The sequence below is a fragment of the Hemibagrus wyckioides genome, linkage group LG05 (genome assembly GCF_019097595.1).
Source record: "Hemibagrus wyckioides isolate EC202008001 linkage group LG05, SWU_Hwy_1.0, whole genome shotgun sequence".
NCBI lineage: Eukaryota > Metazoa > Chordata > Actinopteri > Siluriformes > Bagridae > Hemibagrus > Hemibagrus wyckioides.
Window position 1 is genome coordinate 19,143,827 of NC_080714.1, and position 21,156 is coordinate 19,164,982.

The window sequence follows — 21,156 nt, forward strand, 5'->3', positions numbered from 1 at the left end:
ATTAGTTTCATTGCATTAACCAACCAAACAAACCATCAACCAAAGAAATTGGTCTTCTTGCACCTGAAATAAACTTCCAGAACCATGTTCAACATGGAGTGTCCAACAAAATGGATTCCCTTTGTGTATTCGGATAATATAATTTCTTTATTGAAGTATTTAGCTCAGATAATTTTGACTATATATTTTTTCTAGTGGTTAATGCCACACATTTTTAGGCATGTTAATCTTTTATATCCTCAAAAACAAAAGAAGCATCCCAAAAATACAGCAAATTCTAAACAACAAACACTAAACCTATAGTGTTTTTGTCTCCAGGGCTACCTAAACCTAGATGTTATTTTGAAAGTTTTATAAGATCCTAGGAACTGAACATGAACTGAAGCCTTTATTCCCCTGAGGGTGCAAGACACCCAATCACACAGGCTGCTGGAAATCAAGACAGAAAGAAGAAAGAGAGAGAGAGAGAGAGAGAGGGCGTCATAAAGAACGAAGAGAAAGAAAGAAGGCTATTTTTTATGTAAGCCAAGATGAAAGGTGGTTAGCTGGGGGCAGGCCAGGTCGTGGCCGGTGTGGTGGTGGAGACGGAGCTAAATGCAGAAAAAGCTGAGCAGCATGCCTCGCCACTTTAACTAACAATGTGCTGGGCAGAAAAGCTTTTCTGCTCTTACCAGCACATTTCCTGCATTCCACATTCAGAAACAAATTCAGCACGCAAGAGAACTGAGCAAGGGTCGCTGCTGCAGGTAGTGTAAATTATGTATTGATTACAATCTTAATTTCACTAGCTTTATTTAAAACAAAAACTATTTCCAAAGGATTAAACTGAACTGTCATATATTGGTTTCTGCTTTATTTTTCATTATATTCTTGTTTTATTTCTGGAGTTATTAGTGTGCCCGCTGTCTATAATCCAACAGAATTTTAGACAGTGTGTGTGTGTGTGTGTGTTTGTGTTTTGGGGGGGGTAACCTTTGTAACTAACCTTTGAATTTTCCTTTATATTCTTGGTTCTCCTCTTGTGACTTCATGTCATTCTTCATGAAGTATTTCCTCTTGTACAGTGTTTGGCTCGATAAGATCTACTATATGTCGCACTGTGGCTGTGTGTGTGTGTCAGGGGGGTTTCTGGTCTTGCATGGCTGTGTGAAGTGGTCAGTGATTAGTGGTCAGTCTTCCTCAAACACACAGACTGCAGACACAGACACTCAGGAAGAGGGAAAGAGACAAACTCACTAAAAGAATGTGCTCACTAAAGAGAGTTCTGTCTCTTTGTCGCAGGGACACTGCAGCCATGGACGCCACCATGGAGTATGTCAAGGTAAGATCTTTCCCTTTGCATTTGTGCATGTGTGTGTGTTTTGCTATGTCTGTTTAACGGGCCTTGATTTTGCGTGCTAATATAAAGTGGACTGCTTCTAGGTGCTTCTAAGCTGACTGAACAGTGTGTATGGTTTCATGTGAGGATCTGCATTACGTGGTTACAGTTCAGAAGTGATAAAGGATGCAGATATGGATATCTCTGTAGATTTCCTGTATCCACTGTATTACGGTTTATACTGAAGCTGAAAAAGTGAATGGGACTGGAGACTTTCACATACACTGTTGAAAACAGTGAAGAAAAAAGGTTCTGTAGGCGTACACATTCATTTCACAAGGTGCAGACAGCAGTTAATGTATCTTTAATCATCTTCTTACCGTCGTTTTAAAGGTCCAGCTTTACTTTCCAGATGCCCTTATCCAGAGCGACTTACTGTACATTTATCTCATTTATACAACTGTGATATATTAAGGGTTCAGTTCTGTTCCTTAATGATGCTTCACTACAATTATTTTCCTCTAACCTAAGACACAACAGTCTGTGGATTTTATTCTTAATGTGATTTCATTTTCAAACTTAAGCCGTTTGAGCTTGTTTGTACATGTAATCTTGATTGATGCTTTGATAAGAAGAGTTGAGGACATCCAGCCCCAAACCCCTGGAGAGCTGCTACTGAAACACAGGAAACACTAGAGTTTATATGAGCAACATCAGATCAGCTCTGAGGGAACATTTACAGCACATCCTCTACAATCATGCCATAATTATGTGGAAATAAAGAATCTTCTTTTGCTTGGAACTACTTAGGACTTATTCAAATCAGAATTTTGCATTTATGGATAAGTAAATACATACATCACAGTATCACGCAGTGAGCATGGACAACGACAGCTTGTTTTCAGAGCCATAAAAACAGCCGAACAATCTGTCCTTCTAACCTGTCCACACACACTGTGATACGGGGGAATATGATCTAATCCAGTTCTTATGAGTGTCCTTCATCATCCTCACCACACATACACACAGTAATCTTGTTCTAAAGATATAGCTAGAGGGCTGTTACTTCTCAGAATGGGCTGTGGTAATGTGTATTGCCTGAATCATGTTTTTCAGTGTGCACTACCTGATGAGGCCTGTCAGTTCACTCTGTCACCACACATCCAGCTCTCTCAGCTAGCCGAGATGCCATCCTTCTTACACACACACACACTTAGAGCCCTGATCATCTAAGGGCTTGCAGGTCTTTGTGAAGTGTAAACTCCTCACATATCCACCTCAGACATACAGTACAGAGTAAACAGTCTGCACACACACACACACACGCTTAGTCAGGGGCTGGATTTCACTGCATTCACTAGCACTCATAATACTGAAGCATTCCAGTTGATGAAGCATGAAGTGAGTCAGAATGATGACTGAATGGAGCAGAATCTGAATCTCCTGGGCTTTATTGTGAAACGCAACTTGATAGGAGGTAACCTGATAATGCATGTATTATGAGCGTTTAGTAAGTCTCATAACAAAACTGTATATTGCCTGTGAGAAGCATGAAATGTCACTTTCACAGTGAATTCTCAGAAATATGTGCTGCTTTCTATTTAAATGAACAGCAATGCATTAAGCAAGGTGCAGTAAGAGGCTGTAGGATTAAACTGATTATCCAGTGTGATTATTATCATTAGTGAGATTTTGAGAGTTAAAAATATATGTTTTATTCAATTCAGTTCAGATCTTATTCATACAGAGCTTTTATTAACATACACTACCGCTCAAAAGTTTGGGATCACTCAAAAATGTTATTGTTTTCCAAGGAAACACACACGAAATTAGTCTGAATAGAAAATATAGCAAAAGAACAGGACATGTCAGAGTTAGAAATAATGATTTTGATGGAAATTATGAATGTTATCTTCAAACTTTGCCTTCATCAAAAAAAAAAAGACACCTTTTTGCAGCAGTTACAGCCTGGGCATTGTAGCGGTCAATTTTTCAAGATAATCTGATGAGATTTCACCTCATGCTTCCTGGAGCATCTCCCACAAGATAGATTGGCTGATGGAGTCTTCCTCCATAGCTGAAAACATGCTGAAATATGCAAGTGATCCCAAACTTTTGAGCAGTAGTGTATATTATCATCAGTCTGCTTAACAGAAATCAAACATGTAGAATTAGATCCCTAATGAGCAAAATCTGGAAGCAAGGGTGTGAGACTTGGGCATACAATGTTTTTGGGAAGTGTATATACAGTAGAAATAAAACAACAAGTGCAGAAGGATCAAGGTTTTCTCAGGGTCAGTGTCAGTGTCAGGTTTATGACCTTCCACAACATGTACTTGCTTTAGAAGAATCTTTTTTTAATTCCCAAAACTATGTAGAGATATGGAGACATGGATCTACTGTATGTGTGATCCAGAAAGCTTGTTTCTCAATACTCACGAAACAGAAGTCTTTGGTCCCATCCCTCTGGGTTCCTTCCTCCCATTAGCTTTGAATGGCTTAAGCTGTATCCCAAATGATATACTTTGCACATACACTATGCACTGTGTCCTCTACTCTCTAGTGTATGAAGTATAAGCTGTTTCCCATTTGACAACAAATGACATTAACATGTATGGCGTCGCCGCTAGCTTAAGTAGAATACGGAAAGATTGAAAGATAAATGATTTCATTTAGAAGCCACTTGTAAGATGTCTTGTCCTCCCAAGTATGGTTGGTCATCTTGAAATTTTTTTCTCATCCAGCATCAGAACCTGGTAGCCCCGCCCCTCTTCCACTACGTAAGCAAAGCTGTGAGCATGTTTCAGGTGAATAAGTGCATGATCTTGGTACTACTACTTGAAGTGCACTTCTTTTGTTGGAATGCTACACAATGAAGTAGAGCATGAGTATGAGATATTTGATGCGCCTAAAGATTTATGATGTTCACTTTTATTCCTCTATGTCAAGCCAATATGTCCTTCACCGATGTGTTCTGTTAATTCTAACAGTAATAAATGAATCGCTCTCCACATCTCCCTGGTGAAAGTGTACCTTGGCCTGACCTTGGATTTCCTGTCCTCTGCTAAACTGACACTACAACAATAGACACTTTATTATGTGTGGCACATGGACAACCTGTAGGAAGCAGGATCTGTCTCTCACCCTTATTTTATATCACTGTATTTATACAATTTATTATCCAAATTGTTTCGAGGAAAGTTGCTGCTGCTGTATTCAGTTTACTCCGTGTTTTATATGCTGTCCCTTCTACTGCCTAGGGTTAGACCCTGCTGATAATATTTAACAGGAAGTTAGCAATTTGAACACAGAAGTAACATGAAGGACCATCAAAGTGCACTGTTTGTCACTTCCTGTAGCTTGAATTCTGTGCTCGAACTTTTCACTTTTTTTGTACTGACCACAGATTCAGCTGCATTTAAGGTTAAATCAGGGACAGCAGTTACTGTTGGTTAGGACATTGAATAGAAGGGCTATGAGAAATAGTAACTTGGGGTTATTATTATAAATCTGTTGAATCATCACAAGGTCTCATCACAGACATAACACTCTAACACAGCTATTTGTTAAGTGAGATGGTTCTGTAATTATGCTGTCTTCTGAAAAGCAAACATGGGAAACAGTGCTCTGTGTAAGCTACAAAACCTAGAATTCTCCCATTTGTCCCTCAAGGTAATAAGTACTTTGATTAGACAATGTTTGCTTAGTCTATTTTCTTCTAGTTTCTCCAAAGTCATAGATTTTTTTATGTTTAATATACAGCAAAATATGACATTATCATGTGAAAATTTGTCCTGTATTTCCTGGATTACATTTAACCAAATATATAACTATTGACCATATGTTCAGATATGAAATAGTCTTTTTCTATTATCAGATAATTTATTAATTTTAACCATTTATTTTCCCTTGGGAAAAATATAAATGATCTGATAGTAAGAAATTTTACAGCTTGAAATTAGCAAATGTTTAAGAAAATCTGTTTAATAATAATTTGGTTAATAAATTTATAATTTTATATAAATTTATATTTTTATATAAATAAATTTATAATAAAATAAATAATTTGGTTAATAAATTTGGTTTATGGTACTCTTAACTATGGTACTTTGGTCTATGGTACACTGCTGATGACATGTTATGAAATTGTCATCATATATAAATGAACCCTAATGCATACATAATTAAAGTGACATGATTTCTATCTATAGGTTTTGTGAATTTAAAGTATGTTTGTGAGTTTAAAGAGAAATCAGAATACCTTTCTGTGTATTTATATGCATGACTGTTGGTTTTGTGTTAAAATCACATTACCATTTTTATGTATTTTTCCTTAAAAGAGAGATCTGTTCAGTTCTGCTAGCCATTCTACCTATACCAGGACAAAATCTGTTTGTTTTAGTTAGAATAGTTATCAATTCTAAGTAGCGCTGATACTAGTGAGTGATCTGTATATACAGCATGGCATGATTAAGTGAAAGTGACAGGCATTGTACCATCATGTCCTCAGGTTTCTATGACGTCAATCACTGGTCCAGCTAGTGTTGCATGTAAACCGGAGATCGGAGTTTTTCTTTGACATGGATATTATCATCAAAGATGATTTGAAGACAAGGAGGGAGGGTATGAGAAGAGAGGAGAAGAGTGTCTAAAAATATCAGTGTTTCACTGGGTGGGGAATGCAGCGTTACCCCAGGGGGCTGAGGATGTTTTGGAGAGAATGAGGCAGCAACATAAATTACAGTAGCAGAATTATACTCTTCATAGATGAAACCAGATAGAGCCTGCACCAATCAGGAAACAATTGACTCTCAGATGTTTCTGAGTAACCAAAGCGTTGAAAATGACTGGTGTTAGTGACCATAATAAACTGTCACGTAGATAATGGTGCCAGACTGAAAAGAAGGAGGAAGAAGAAGAAAGAATATGAAAGGGCGACAAAAGAAGGCACAAGCTACTTAACAAACAGCTGACCTCAATGTGCTGAAGCAGAAACCTCCAGCCGGAGCAGTTGACAGGCTTCTGCTTCTCACATACACACAGCCAGTTGAACAGTAATCTACTAAAGGCTCATGAAAGAGCTTAGGATGAACAATGCGGCTGTGTTCCCGCTGTGAGATCTTGTGAGAGACCACTTCATCCAGTCTGAGCTCTCAGTCTCGGCTCACACGATTACAGACAACCCTTCTGACGCTAACACTGACTGACCAGCAGATTCTCAGGTCAGTTCTGTAATACCGTCATAACATGGATGATTAAGAGCACAGCTGGCCATAAATCAGCAGCTGAAGACAAATGATACTCAGAGATCCATATCATCCATCAACCTGAGATCTCCTTTAATTCCAACAGGCATTAGGCTTAATGGGTTAAGCTTTGTTAAGAAAAACTACAGGCCTACATATGGATTTTTTGTTACTATTAAGAAAGATTTTTTCATTAAGCAATGATAGATACTACTGGAGAATAATCTTTGACCATTACAGGCATTTACAGAGTGGATCGATGGCACTATATCTTGAACTGATCAAAAGAAATAGCAGTTGAGCTCATTTAAGAGTGTCGAGGCAGAATCACCTTCTGCTTCTTTCGCACTACACTATAGCCAACATGTCAGTGATGAGTGCAATACAATTCTGCCTAACGGCTTTGGGCTCATAAGGTCCTCTGTGTATTGACGCCCAGCTTATCAATCAGCTGCAGTTAAATACACCTGGCCTCAAACAAGACCTGCACTCAGCACTGTGTACAGTTTGAATGGTTTTTCCAGCATGCACCGAGCCAGGAAATAAAAACATCATGCAAAATGACTAGGAAGAAGAAATTTGAGAGGAGTCGATTAGAAATTGTTTCTCTCTTTGAAAAAATATTGCTACACTACGCCCTCTAGTGGAAATATAAGTTTATCACACAGCTCAAAGGAGGATTCTATGGGATTTATTTACCAATGGTTTTATCCACTGTGATTTACAAATGAGGAAATCAATATTTAAGGCAAAAGATTACAATATTTTTTAATTAAGCTGGAGGAAAGCAATTTTTTATTTTATTTTGTATTTTTTTTGAGTGGTAACAAGATAGGGTTAAGTGTTCACCAAAGAGGTGGATCTTTATCCATTTTTTTTAAGATTCTGGATGTCGGGATTGAGGTTGAGGAAGTTTGTTCCAACACTGATGGACGGTCAGTTTGAAGATTGTATTCAGCAATTTGTGTTGAACATCACAACAAGGTATAATTGCTTATAAACATTCAGTCAAGGCAATAGATTAATAGCTGTGCAAATACAGTGTGTCTGTGTTTTACTAGTGTAAAGGCTTGACTCATGTATCTGTCGTGCTAGATCCTAAAATGACAAACAAGGAACACTTAAACACAACAGGGTATGTAGCTACAAGAAATATAATTACAAGGTGGTTAATTCTTCTCCAGTAACAGCACATTTTATTTATCTAATGCCCCAGCAATTCAGACACATCAGACATTTTTTATAAATCAGTTAATAGTTTTATTCAATGTTGTGGAATGTCTGTTATGTTATTAAACCAGCATAAGGTTTTCAGCCTATTCAGAGAAACCAGACAGCTGAAAATCCTCCGTTTATAGAAGGATAAATCCTGTCTCTCATAGCAAACAACTACAGAAAGTATTAGAATGTAAATGGTTTTTATTGTAAAATAACAACACATTTTAATCTATTTATTAGTATGCAGCAGGCAAAATGTTATTACTGCGGGAGTCTGAGCAGCCGAACTGTTGCTATCTAGATTATACCTGCATGTGTGATTCAGGGGAAAGTCATTTTTCCGCTGTTGACAGACACATCACTTGTGTTTTTGTGAATATCAGTCTGCATATCTGACAGAGAGTGGGTGTAATGTTGTGTGTACAGTACTATAACATTCTGTTCCCATACTGCATCTGATCTGTGAAACAGGAACTAGTTTGTCCTTGCTGTGTTCTAAAGTCCAAATATTCTGACGGAGTTCACACGAGTCCAAAACATCCACACGCAGTTATTTATCATTCACAAGCATCAGATACCTCATGCATAATTACACTAAATGTTCTCCTTAGTAGAGAACAAAAGCAATTGTCTCTCAAAGATCTAAAGTTTCTTACAGGTTGAATATACTGAAGGATGGATATACTGTATGTTTTCTCCTGACCTGCATTCCTTTCCCTAAGATCTTTTTTTAAACCACTCATTTTCACTCTCATGAATAAAAAAACACCGAACAGACTCCATTTCCCACTGAGCCATGTAAAAATGTATTTGCTCGCAGGGCTCTGGAGCTTTATTGTGTCTAATTAGCTAGTTTGGGAGCAGACCCTCTGGGAGAACATTCCTGAACAGTTCTTAGGGTGTGCCAGGCATTCATAATGTCTTTGTTTACCTCTTACAAGTAATGGGGGAAAAAAAAAGAACAAGTCATTGCTGATAGAAATCCAACCGTTTGTATCCCCAAATAATTCTGGGGCAATTAAAACTAGTAACGGTACACAGATTCCAACTGCTCTCTAAAGCGTGGACTTGCAAATACTGAAGGTCCTTGTTTATGTGCCTAGAAACTGTAATTGTGAATGTCTGCTCATAAAAATGTTAAAAAGAGATGAATTATTTTTGACTGAACGCAGTTGCGGTGTCCTGAACATGGCAAAACTAACGGTCTACATTTAAATGACGGTGATACATCTAACTAAAAGCACACTAATTTTTTAATTATGATTAATTTCAATTTATTCTTGCATCCAGACATGCACCAACCCAGTCAACTTTCTGCCATCATGCTAAGCTTTATATTTGAATCTCCCAGACTTTCACACGCTGCTCATGCTCATTCTAAATATCATTCCAGCTAAAGACGGATTTCCCTCAGTGGAAATGCGAGAATTCCTAATGCTCTTATCCAGACAGCTAATCAAGAGAAAGTCCCTGTCTACCCTCACCCATTTCAAGAAAGTCCTGTCTAGTTAGCTAGCTAGCTGAAATAAGTGCAATAATACAGTGTTGTGTTAAGTCAGCGAGTGAGTGGCCGGTGTTTATAGCCCCACAGGGAGCGGTGTGGTCATTTGGAGCACCCTGCTGAGGATCAGAGCAGCTGGGTGACAGAACAGCCTGATGGGGAAGAGTGACCCCTGCTGAGAAAGGTTTTTATCCATAAGCCCCCCACTGCCCTACTTGAGTTGAGTGCAGACTGAAACAGGACACTATCCTGCTGCTCCCTGAACACTGAGCTGTCAGTTATGATTACAATGCTCCCCGCTCTCTATCATATTAATGCAGCACAGGAGCAGCTCAGACTGGTCTATAAATATCACTTGTAATATAGCGGTAGTAGGAATTTAGTAAATATCTGATGTTCCTGAGAAACATATTTACATAAATAGCGATTATTATAACAATTATACAACAGTGCTGTTGAATTCTTGAATGTGATTGGTCAGTCTTCTATAACAGTACAGCTCTCACAACAGTGCTGAGTGCAAGAAACAATGCATGTTTATATTAATGTGCTCTAATATGCTATAGTTTCTATACGAACAGCTCAGAGACTTATATGACGGATGTATCAGATAATCTAAGCCTAAAAAAGAACTGTGAGCAATAAAAGGAATAAACACTTCAGGACATATAGTTATAAGACAATAATTGTATAATCAGTGTATATTATCATTGTATAAGTATAATCAGCTTCACCTTATGCTTTACTCTGGGTCACAGCTTTCCACAACATTGTTGCACCGGTACCCTTTCCTGCATCAGACTTAGGTTGTAAATGTCTGTCTACCTGTCTGTCTGTCTGTCTGTCTGTCTGTCTGTCTGTCTATCTATCTATCTATCTATCTATCTATCTATCTATCTATCTATCTATCTATCTATCTATCTATCTATCTATCTATCTATCTATCTATCCATCTCTCTGTAACAGCAACTGCCTTTTATCTCTTTCTCATCCATGTGCCGATGCCTGGACCAAATTCAAAATTCAGTCCACAAGTCTTTTTATTTTTTTAAAGTCATATTGAAACAAAATCTTTCTACAAATTGAACACAATCGTTCGGTTTTTATGTAGCACTCAAATTCAGTAGCATGTGTGAAAACAGCCTGTTGTAGCCTCATAAAAGAACACACACACACACTTGCCAGCTATACATGACCGGAGTGACCTTGAGATGAGCTGTAAACCGTAATTTGTTTTAGGGGGTGTCAGCGACCCTGTGTGTTCGATCACCCCGTGCATTTGGATCGTATCCCGAGAAGATTCTTTAACCACAGGCATACATTTGCAAGCAATAAATGTATTTCCCAGTAGCTAGATCAACTCTGGTTTCATAACTTGACCACTTCCTGTGTTGTTCCCCATATCCTGTAGTATTTGCGTAGAAGATGTGTGTTAATGCGATGCTGTTCATTTCCTCAGTATTTCCATAGCATTTCTATAGCAGTCACAGACAAAGATATGATGAAATGTGTGACGTTTTTGTTGCTTGGTGAGAAAGAAGTGTTTACACATGTAGAACATACATCTTAGAGCTCATGAAGCTGGATCGAAATCAGTCTTAAATACCTTCTTATACATTTAAACCTGTATTTTATTTAGATAATCTGTAGTCAGGTCTATCACATTAGAATGAAAATGAATGAAATGCAAAAAAAATGAACCATTGATTTGAACTTGTGGAAAATGTGGATATAATAGTGACTGTTGAAATGGCAAAGGAGCACCTTGTTCTCTGAGGATCACCAGGCATCAACCCAGAGAAACAGACAGTGATTATCATTGGCCGTAAATGTGTAACTAGAATAGATCCACTTTTGGAAACCTCACAAGGCGCTATTGAACACCACTCAGGCTGAGTTTTTTTTTTTCAGTGCTGGGGTACAGAAACAGCCTCTGTTAACCCTTTCTCCTGCTGACTCTCCCCTCCAAACTGCACTCAATCTCTCAGTCTTTTTCTCTCTATAACACCACACACATATAGGACAAACTCACCTTTTTTTCTCCCCTCATCCCCTCTTTGCTTCTCCGCTACCACTTTCCCCCTCCCCTCTCTGCTTCAGAGGATGTTGTGTCTGTAAATGGCTTTAATTCGATTGGCTGGATGCTGGGGTCACATGGGAAAAGCCCACCTCCATACATGGACTGAGCAGGGCTTAGAGAAACGGCATGGAGAGGCATAGGCAACGCTGGTCTTATACACACACACACTCACACACACTCACACACTCACAGCCTTGAGCTGAGTGACTGCCAGAGATACACAGACACACAGAGAAGTGAGCATGCTGCCAAACATGAGAGTCATGTGGAAGTGATGAACTTGTGAGTTTTAGAGGTGAACTGGACGTGCTGGTTACTTGTTTTCTAACACTGAGGAATTATTGAGGGACAGAAATGTCTGAGAGATGCAGTATTTTGAGGACCATCACAGCAGCCCTGTGCTGTTTCTACCAGAAGAACTCGGTCATGAGGGCCAAGGTGAGTGAAAGCCGCACTTGTTCTGTCCTTTTACTGAACACAGTGGATTCCTGTGTCTCTTGATTGTGTATACAGTAATGGCAATAGACCATAGTACTATTGTATAGGGATTAACACAGTACAGATTTGCTTGTGTTTTTACACACACTAAGTTAATGCAGTTATGTATCAGGCACATGTGCACTTGTTCATGTTAGTGCTGCGCTCAGAGGAGTGTGAAGATAGAGATGTGAGATGATATATGAGTGCTGTAAAAAGCAGGTTATTGTGCCAGTCGTTGCTCTTTAGATCCATAGCAGTATTCATTACAGTAAGTGAATGTGTCTGACATCATCTATGCCTCCTTGGTCTATCTATCTATCTATCTATCTATCTATCTATCTATCTATCTATCTATCTATCTATCTATCTATCTATCTATCTATATCTGTATACATCTACCTGTCTATCTATCTATCTATCTATCTATCTATCTATCTATCTATCTATCTATCTTCCATCCATCCATCCATCCATCCATCCATCCATCCATCCATCCATCCATCTATCTATCTATCTATCTATCTATCTATCTATCTATCTATCTATCTATCTATCTATCTATCTATCTATCTATCTATCTATCTATCTATCTATCTATCTATCTATCTATCCATCCATCCTATCTATCTGTGTTTGTATTACTTCAATGTTAATTGCTATAAATTCATTAATCATTAAGAAATCATACACTGTGCATTTTACACAGTGTGTCTACATGTGAACAAGTACCCTGCTTTGTAGTTCTGATCAGAATGTGTTAAGTATCTTTAAGGCAAGATATGTGTTTAATGACATTCCATTACTAGACCTAATTTTGCACCTTACATGTTTATACAGACACGATGACACTGTGTAATGCAAGACTGGCCAGTGTGTCATGAGGAAGCAAGAAATAAATGTATTATAAATAGCGTGAATATAAGCGAGAGAGAGAGAGAGAGAGAGAGAGAGAGAGAGAGAATAGCAGAGGTATTCTGGGATCAGAGCTTCAATTGGATGTAAAAGACACTTTTTCTAAAAGTGCCACCTGTCCTTTCTTCTGCCTTCTGGAAGCAATTAATATATTGATGTAGCACTTTGCTAGAGCCTTACATGAAAGATAAATAAATAAAAAGCATCACTGTATAGAAAATGAGCCTCAGCTAACACTTCAAAGGAATCCTAGTGTTCTAGTTTCTAAAATCACTGGAAAATGTTTTCCAAAAATAGCTGGCTGTTTGTTATTACTAACGTCTGGCCTGGCAGCCCACTGGACCCTAGCAGGACCCTGAAGATCTACTCAGACATTCAAGCTGATGCTTTTTTCTGGGAAAGATTGTTCCTAAATATAGCCCTTCCGACGTTTGGTGTGGCATTGGCCTGTTGTGAGGGTCAGTGAGAAGGAGGGAAACAGAGTGGGCAATGTTCATGTTGGCTGCATGGCTTCTTTATTCCGACTGGACGGCACAACCTTTCACACAGTTAAGAGACGACTTAGCTAGCCATATAGGCAGCTGGTGATGGAGTTCACTTCCTCTGGGTATATGTGGCGTGAAAGATGTTTTATTTTGGTGTGAATGTGAGGGCGAGAAAGCATGTGTAGGTCAGCTGAAAGAGAAGATGGTTTTAAATAAGCAGGCGTACCAATCTGCTATATTAACCCAGAGGATATATTTTAACGCACTGCAATGTCCTCGTCACACACTGTGAGTGTAAGCTGGCATAGGGATCATGAGTGTGACAGAAGTGTGAGCTCAGCACAGATAGGGGACCGTGGGAAGCCCCCTGAGTTGCTGACAAAGCCTAGAAAACTCTCATCTATCACCTTGAACAACTGTGGTTAGCTCTGTCCTCACCTCCTGTATGACTCTGCATTAGAGGTTTAGATCATCACCACGCTGACTGTGTGATCATCTTCCAAAACTAGTGTCAGAAAAAAACATATAAAATAGTACTCTATTTATATGAACTTTACGTCCTTAAGTAGATTGTATTACTGTACCTATATATTGCCAAAGTGATCATGACAAAGTATAGGGATATTACAGAAAGATTTTAGAAAATGAAATAAACTGTATGAGAAAATCTATCTATCTATCTATCTATCTATCTATCTATCTATCTATCTATCTATCTATCTATCTATCATAGCAATAATACTGTAAAAATGATCGTTTTGTGCTAATGGAAAATGAATAGCAGTGAATCTATGTGTGCTCTTTGTAGAGACCTTTATTTTTATAATCTATGATGTCATCTGCCTGGTCCTAAATAAACACACACAGCTTAATTTTAATAAAATATTAAAAACGAAATAAAATATTTAGCTGAGTTTAAGGTTGTTCTTAGGATTAGCTGGAGGTGTAGCATTATGAAGCCGCAGTAATACAGAGATCAATAGACCTATTTCACCGAAGCATTAAAATCAATGTGTGTACTATATCCATGTAACTATATACAGTAACTGTAATACAAACAATTTGCTTCCCTTACATTCTATTTGATTTGCTATCCCCCCCTTTCTCTTCTATTATTTTTCATTATTTCACTCAGTGCCAAACTCAGGATATGTTGTGCATTTCCTTTGTGTGTATTTTATTCAGTTCTGAAAATGCACTCAGGCACTGCAGTTCTATTTAAACAGTTTTATTTATTTTGTTTTGTTGTATTTAACATTGGTGCCATGTTCTTTATTTCTGCAGCCAGGACTGTTTGTGTGTGCCAATTTCTATATCCAGACGATGGCGACTGAGTCTGTACTTCATCACCACGGTCCTTCGTGTTTTATCAGTTATTGTGATTAAACAAGCGGCCTTCTACACTGGAATGTGAGACTTTGAGATGTAAAAGCTCTTAAACTGAACATCAACTGCAGTGTGCTGAAGGAAACACCGTAAAGACGACTTTCAGTTTTCGAGTGATTTAACCCAGTTGCCCCAGACCCCAATTCCCACTCCATACCCCCTCCTGAAAAGCTCAGACAGAACGGGGTTGATTAAGAGCAAACTGAAAAACAAACAGACAGAAACAAAGAAAGAAAGAAAGAAAGAAAGAAAGAGAGAGAGAGAGAGAGAGAGAAATTTTTTGTTCTGTTGTATTTATTGTAAAAATCTCAGGCATATATTTAAGATCACTTGCTGTCTTTCATAGTCGGCCTTCTTACTTGGTCTATAGTTTAGAATAAACAGCAACAGACATCATATAGATATAAATAGAAAGAACTTGTTAGGAATATTGAGACATAATTTGGAAAAAAAGGTGGATCAAGAAAAAGAAAAATAGGGAGTCTAATTCAAGTGGACATGCAGCTCCACGTTATTACACTTCAGCAAAACAGCATACACAAATCTGCCTAATATGGATGTGTTAGTCAGCTGGAGATATATAAAAGACTAAACACAGTTCTATAGTTACAAAAAAAAGAAAGAAAGAAAAAGCAGAGAAAACACAGACTCGCAATCACTTTAAAAGGGTCATAAATCCTCAGTAGGCACCACCACGAGCACCAGCAGCCCTTGCTCTGTTCCCCAGGGCTTTCTGTTGCCTGAGACTGTACAGGGTATATACATGGACACGGTGCTGGCCCTTAGGAAGAAGATGAAGGCCAGGACAGGGAGATGAGGTGATATGGAAGGAAGCTTGTGGGTTTTGAATCCCAGAGGACTAAAGGCTCAGATGGACCACTCACATATATTGGGCTTTTCGTTTATTTTAGCTCAGGAAGGGTGAGACTGTACATGAGACCACTATTACTGCCCACTAATTACCCCGAAAACCTCTGGAGAGACCTGGTGTCTTCATTTTCACAGGAAGTTGTGAGGGGAATTCAATAGTCGTGTTTCAAAGATCATATGTATTTACATGGCAGCTTTGGAATTATATTGACTGATAAATGTAACATATATTTATAAAGGTATTTTATACTGTACTTATTTCTCTATGTGATCATTTGGATATAAATTCTCGATCGAGATTTCATTTATCTGAGGTATGTCTCTGAAATCTCTTGAATTCGTTTAGTTCACTCTTCAAATCAATCCAAGAAGAAGAAGCCTTGCAATAATCCACCCACTGCACATATGCGAACATGTCAGTGTTATTAAAAGCAGAAGCATGCTGGTGACTGAAATGATGACAAATGCTTTGAGTCTTGCAATGTCATAACTCAATGAAAGGATTAACAGCAGTGGCATGGAGCTGCTCTTGAGCAACCGTGCTTTAGCTATTTTTAAAAGTTTACAGCCTTACGTACCTTAAAATGCTTCTGAGCTCACACTCATAACTCTAAGCCATGCAGAGAGGGCGTACGGCAGAATGAATGCTCTCGAGATGCCAGGAAAGCCTGCAGCAACTGGCACAAAAATCATAATGTAATATATTGTGAAAATATAATATGCCAACTCGGCCTCCAGGATATGAGAATACATATAAAATGTAAATGAGTTCAGTGGAATTTCTTTTTATTTTGAATTTGGGTGTTTCACTGCTTCATTTGATCCACATGTTGCCTAATGCTGTGATGATTAAAAGAGAGAACAAGGACAGACAACCACTTTCCGATGGATTCTCCAGCCAGTTAAAAAGTATGTGTCGTCTGGTGGCTGTAATTTGTGGCTTGTGGTGTGATGGCTCAGCCCGCTGTTGATTAAATTGTGAGAGAGCACCGCCCGTCTCTTGCTACAATACCAGTGGCATCTAGGGTTATTTCAGTCATGGGCTTGTCAGTCTATATTTGTTATGAAAAAAAAAAAATAAGCATGGAGATGTTAAGCATGGAGATCAACCTACTCAAAGGGCAGGGCTGGCAGTCATGGTGCATGAGTTTCTGGAGATAATTAAATTCATGTTTTATTACGTTTACATTATTGATATATTATTGTAAATTATGAAACGTCATAGTTAGAAATCTCAAGTGGCTTTGCCCTGTTCTTTCATCTAACAATAATGTGACCTCCTTTTTCTCACAAAATTGAAGTCCAAGGGATATGGTATAATGCAGATCTGGCTTTTTCAACCTTTCAGTCTCTTATAAGAGACTATAATATGGGAACCACTTGGTTTTACCTCTTAGCTATATGCCTTTTTCAAGGTAATTAATACACACAGGCTTTTCTGTGGAACGCAAGTTTCGCATGCTGTTTCAAATAATTCAGTAATTAGCACTAGGCTGACATCATAATAGATGTCTGATAGGTGCACAAGAAACCTGTCTAAATCTATTTAGCTCAAAAAACACAACAACAGAGGCAAAACAAGTGAGTGTTACACCCAGTCTTTCTGGTTTGACAGCAGCGTTCAGCACATGCCAAGAAATAAAAAAGAAAATTAAACACACCATTGTGCTTCTACTAAACACTTCATTAACCAAAGAACATTCTAGTTCAAAAGCAACCACTTCCTGTCTATAGGAATTATAGCTCTAAACCTTTTAAGTGGTCGAGCATGAAGCTTAGGGGCTGACCACAGTCGCTGCTTAAAGTTTAGGCAGAGTAAACATGATTAACAAGTCTCCATTGCTGTGATTGGAGTACATCTACTAGATTTGCATTTCCTGAAGGAAATACATAGAGCATGCAAGGAGATGGATTGATATATGGATAGAAGGAAGGGAGGGAGAGAGGCAGAAAGAAAGGAAAGAGTGAGAGATACAGGAACATAAAACAATTCAGGAATAAAAGAAGAGCTGAGAGGGAGGGCCCGAACCTGCACACCTGTCCTGATGTGGGTGTGTGTGTGTGTGTGTGTGTGTGTGTGTGTGTGAGGTGTGAGGTTACTGTAAACCTGCTGAAGGAATGGAAGGATGAAATTCAAACTGATAGGTACTCAGTATCTAAGCATATAAAGTATCTAAGTAGAAATGAAAATATTTTTAAAATGCAGTTTGGACAAAGTTTGTACGTTTGTTAAATGGTTTATCGAAAAACCTATTCTGTTTAATATTTTCATGATATTATAAGGCAGAGCATCAATAACTACAAAGGTAGCTGTAAGAAATTAGTTTACAACAGGCAGTGTTTTTGGCAAGTGTTTCAGGTAAGGTTCATAGAATAAAGTACTGTAGGAGAAAATACACCTAATGATCTATGCAACTACACTGGACTAGAAATAAATCTCAGGTCAGAAAGTAATTACTGATAACGTCTTATTTGTCCACAAATTGCTCCCTCTCTACGCAGGTTGTTTTCCTGCCATAACGTTTATGGGCTTTTTGATTGGATTAAGGGATAAATAGGAGAGCAAAGAATACATGTATCCTGCCTTCAAAAAATCAGTCAGATGAAAGCATCTCAAAATGCAGCACTGTATGAAAACATTCAATTAGGACATGACTCGAGGCCTTCCTGCCTCTGAATACAGCCTTATGTTTTAGACACACCTACTATCTGTGTGTCCTTTGTCCTGTTTGTCTCTTGAATCAATGACATCACCATAAACGCTGCTCAGCTACACAGACACACAGCTAGATCGAGCTGTGTAGCAGTTTATCAAGCCATAAAAACTATTTTAATCCAAAGGCTACAGGGACACACTCTTTTAAATGAGCCACACTCATAAAATACACTGCTGTAGGAAGTACGGTTCTGTGTAAGTGCATGCGTGCGTAAGCGTGCTCCCGCTCGGTTCATTAAGCGTCCGCTGAAACGAAGTCACTGGCGGATCAGTTTGAGTTTCCACTACACAAAGTAAACGAAGCACACAACTTCACTCCTAATTTCCTGCAATATTGCGCCAGTTTTATGTGCCATATAACACACAGGGTCACAGTAAAATGTGAAGTGGTGCAAAGCCTCTTCCCGCACAGCCAGATTTAGCCTGAGGTTAAGCACTGACACCACATGAAGCAGCCGCAGGACACACAACTACGGCATGAAGCTAGTACTTTTGAGACTCTGAGGTTGGGTACCACACATAGCAAGCATTCCACATGTTCAGCATACAGGATGAAGAAGCTAGGATGTTCTTTACACTTTATATGCCCACAACATATTTACCCCCTGCAGTAAGATAACTGCCATCACTGCTTCAAGATGTTTTTTAGGGGTTTTTTTGCCACAAGAAAGATAAACGGAACATTCTACATCATTTACAGATAATCATAAGAAGTTTTTTTTGTAAATGAAGGACACATAGTGTCATGTGAGACTAAATCAGATCAAAAACAAAGCTCTCTAGGCACTGAATCAGACAGGTCTTTGGCACTGGACATTCTGTATGTCATCAGTGTCATCCTGTGTATATTTACAGACTTGCTATAGAAATGGTCAATCTCACAGAGTGCTCTGTTTCCAGGATTATATTGTCCTCCCTTTAGAAAATACGGTATACTTCAGAACATTTTCTTTTCACTCATTCATTTGTTCATTCATTCATTCAGTCAGAAAGAGAGAGAGAAAGAGAGAGAGAGATGAGTACATTAAACTGAAAAAATAAAAGAAGAAAAAGAAAGAAAGAAAGAAAGAAAGAAAGAAAGAGAAAGAAAGAAAGAAAGAAAGAAAGAAAGAAAGAAAGAAAGAAAGAAAGAAAGAAAGAGCAGACAGTGATGGACAGTAGAGTGCAGTACACTGTGCATCTGTGATGTGTGTGTGTGTGAAATTGACTGGTCAGCTGTGATGCTCTTGACATCACCAGTAGCAGTGGGAATTCAGACAAGATAGCATTCTCTCACTTCCCTGTCAATCACACTCACACTAACCAATCATAGGTGTCTGTGAGCTCATGTATGTTGAAAAGGATAGATAGAGTGTGTTACACTGCACTGTGCAAAAATGTGTGGCTGGCTCAGCTTAGTTTTCACCCTCCATGGCTTTTCACCCTCCTGTGGCTGTTGTTTGAGGAGAAAGCTGGCTGGTAGGTGGGTACTGGCAAATGACCAAACTCAACTGAGGAAAACGTACAGGAAAATCCAAAAAAAAAAAAAGAAAGAAAGAAAGAAAGAAAGAGAGGAAAGGAAGCCCACCCTTCCTGTGCAGAAGCCAGGATGCCGACGCCAGATCTTCAGGACACAGACTTAATAGTACACTGAAAATAGCTTTTTAAAATAAATGTTTGTTTATTCCCAGGCACAAAGAGTCATTTTACATTTACTACACTGTAAAATCAAGCTGATGTGAATTAGGGTGACGATAAATTAAAATTTCTAACAATTTATCATGACTAAAAATTTATCTGAGTATACTTGTAATGCATTAAAAGAACGTCTCATAAAAATCTAATAAATAACTTGCTGGATTTAAATAGATATAAGTATATTGAATGTTTAGAATAAAGATTCATAACCACACTAGTATACACCGGTCAGGCATAACATTATGACCATCTGCCGAATATTGTGTTGGTCCCCCTTTTGCTGCCAAAACAGCCCTGACCCGTTGCCCATGCACTGTGTATTCTGACACCTTTCTATCAGAACCAGCATTAACTTCTTCAGCAATTTGAGCAACAGTAGCTCGTCTGTTGGATCGGGTCACACGGGCCAGCCTTCACGTGCAACGGTGAGCCTTGGTCGTCCATGTCTCTGGTTCACCACTGTTCCTTTCATGGACCATTTTTGACATATACTGACCACTGCAGACCGGGAAAACCCCACAAGAGCTGCAGTTTCGGAGATGCTCTGATCCAGTTGTCTAGCCATCACAATTTGGCCCTTGTTAAACTCGCTCAAATCCTTACACTTGCCCATTATATCCCACCCACTAACAGGTGCCATGATGATCAGTGTTATTCACTTCACCTGTCACTGCTCATAATGTTATGCCTGATCGGTGTACACCAAGCAACAAACTTTCCTTGTAGTTTACTGTTCCTTAAGTATATTAAACATTATCCTTTTCTTTAAGTGTTCTTAGAGATGCTAGTATTAACAGTGAGCTGTATGTGTTCTCATCTCCAAGTATATATTATTAACACAGTAAATATATTAGTATGTTTGTAGGTTGTTTAAAAAGCAGTGTGGGTTTAACCAATCGAAAAAGAAAGTCCTTCACACTCATTTGACACAAAGGATTAAGAAACTCAGAGAAGTTGACATTGTTGTAACTCGACAGGTTAGTTCTTGCACAAGCATGGATGCTGTGTGTGCGTGTACGTGTGTGTGTGTATGTGTGTGGGTGCATGTGCGACGCTTTCTATTTGCTTGTCTGCTATAAACGATTACTCAAAGTCATTGTCTCCTAATGACAAGACACCGAATACATTAATTCACTGAAATGAACCTACTAATATTAGGCAATCCTACTAAAGTGTTATATTTCATAGAGACCATGACAGTAAAGTTTCATCAGCTCTGTCGACGTTATTTTTTTCCAGTATGATATAATTTACTGAAGACAATTAA

General features: G+C 38.5%; 1 protein-coding gene across 4 annotated transcripts in view; it reads left to right on the forward strand.

Moving 5' to 3' along the window:
- The window catches only part of bcar3 (BCAR3 adaptor protein, NSP family member), a 74,061-nt gene that overhangs the window by 44,460 nt on the left and 8,445 nt on the right, over positions 1-21,156 (forward strand). For 3 of the 4 annotated variants that reach the window (XM_058390339.1, XM_058390340.1, XM_058390342.1), the window contains one exon: positions 1,282-1,321. In XM_058390339.1, coding sequence (XP_058246322.1) covers positions 1,282-1,321 — 40 coding nt within the window. Of the gene's footprint in view, positions 1-1,281; positions 1,322-11,533; positions 11,802-21,156 lie in introns of those variants that run through there. The other variant, XM_058390341.1, reaches the window with a different exon arrangement.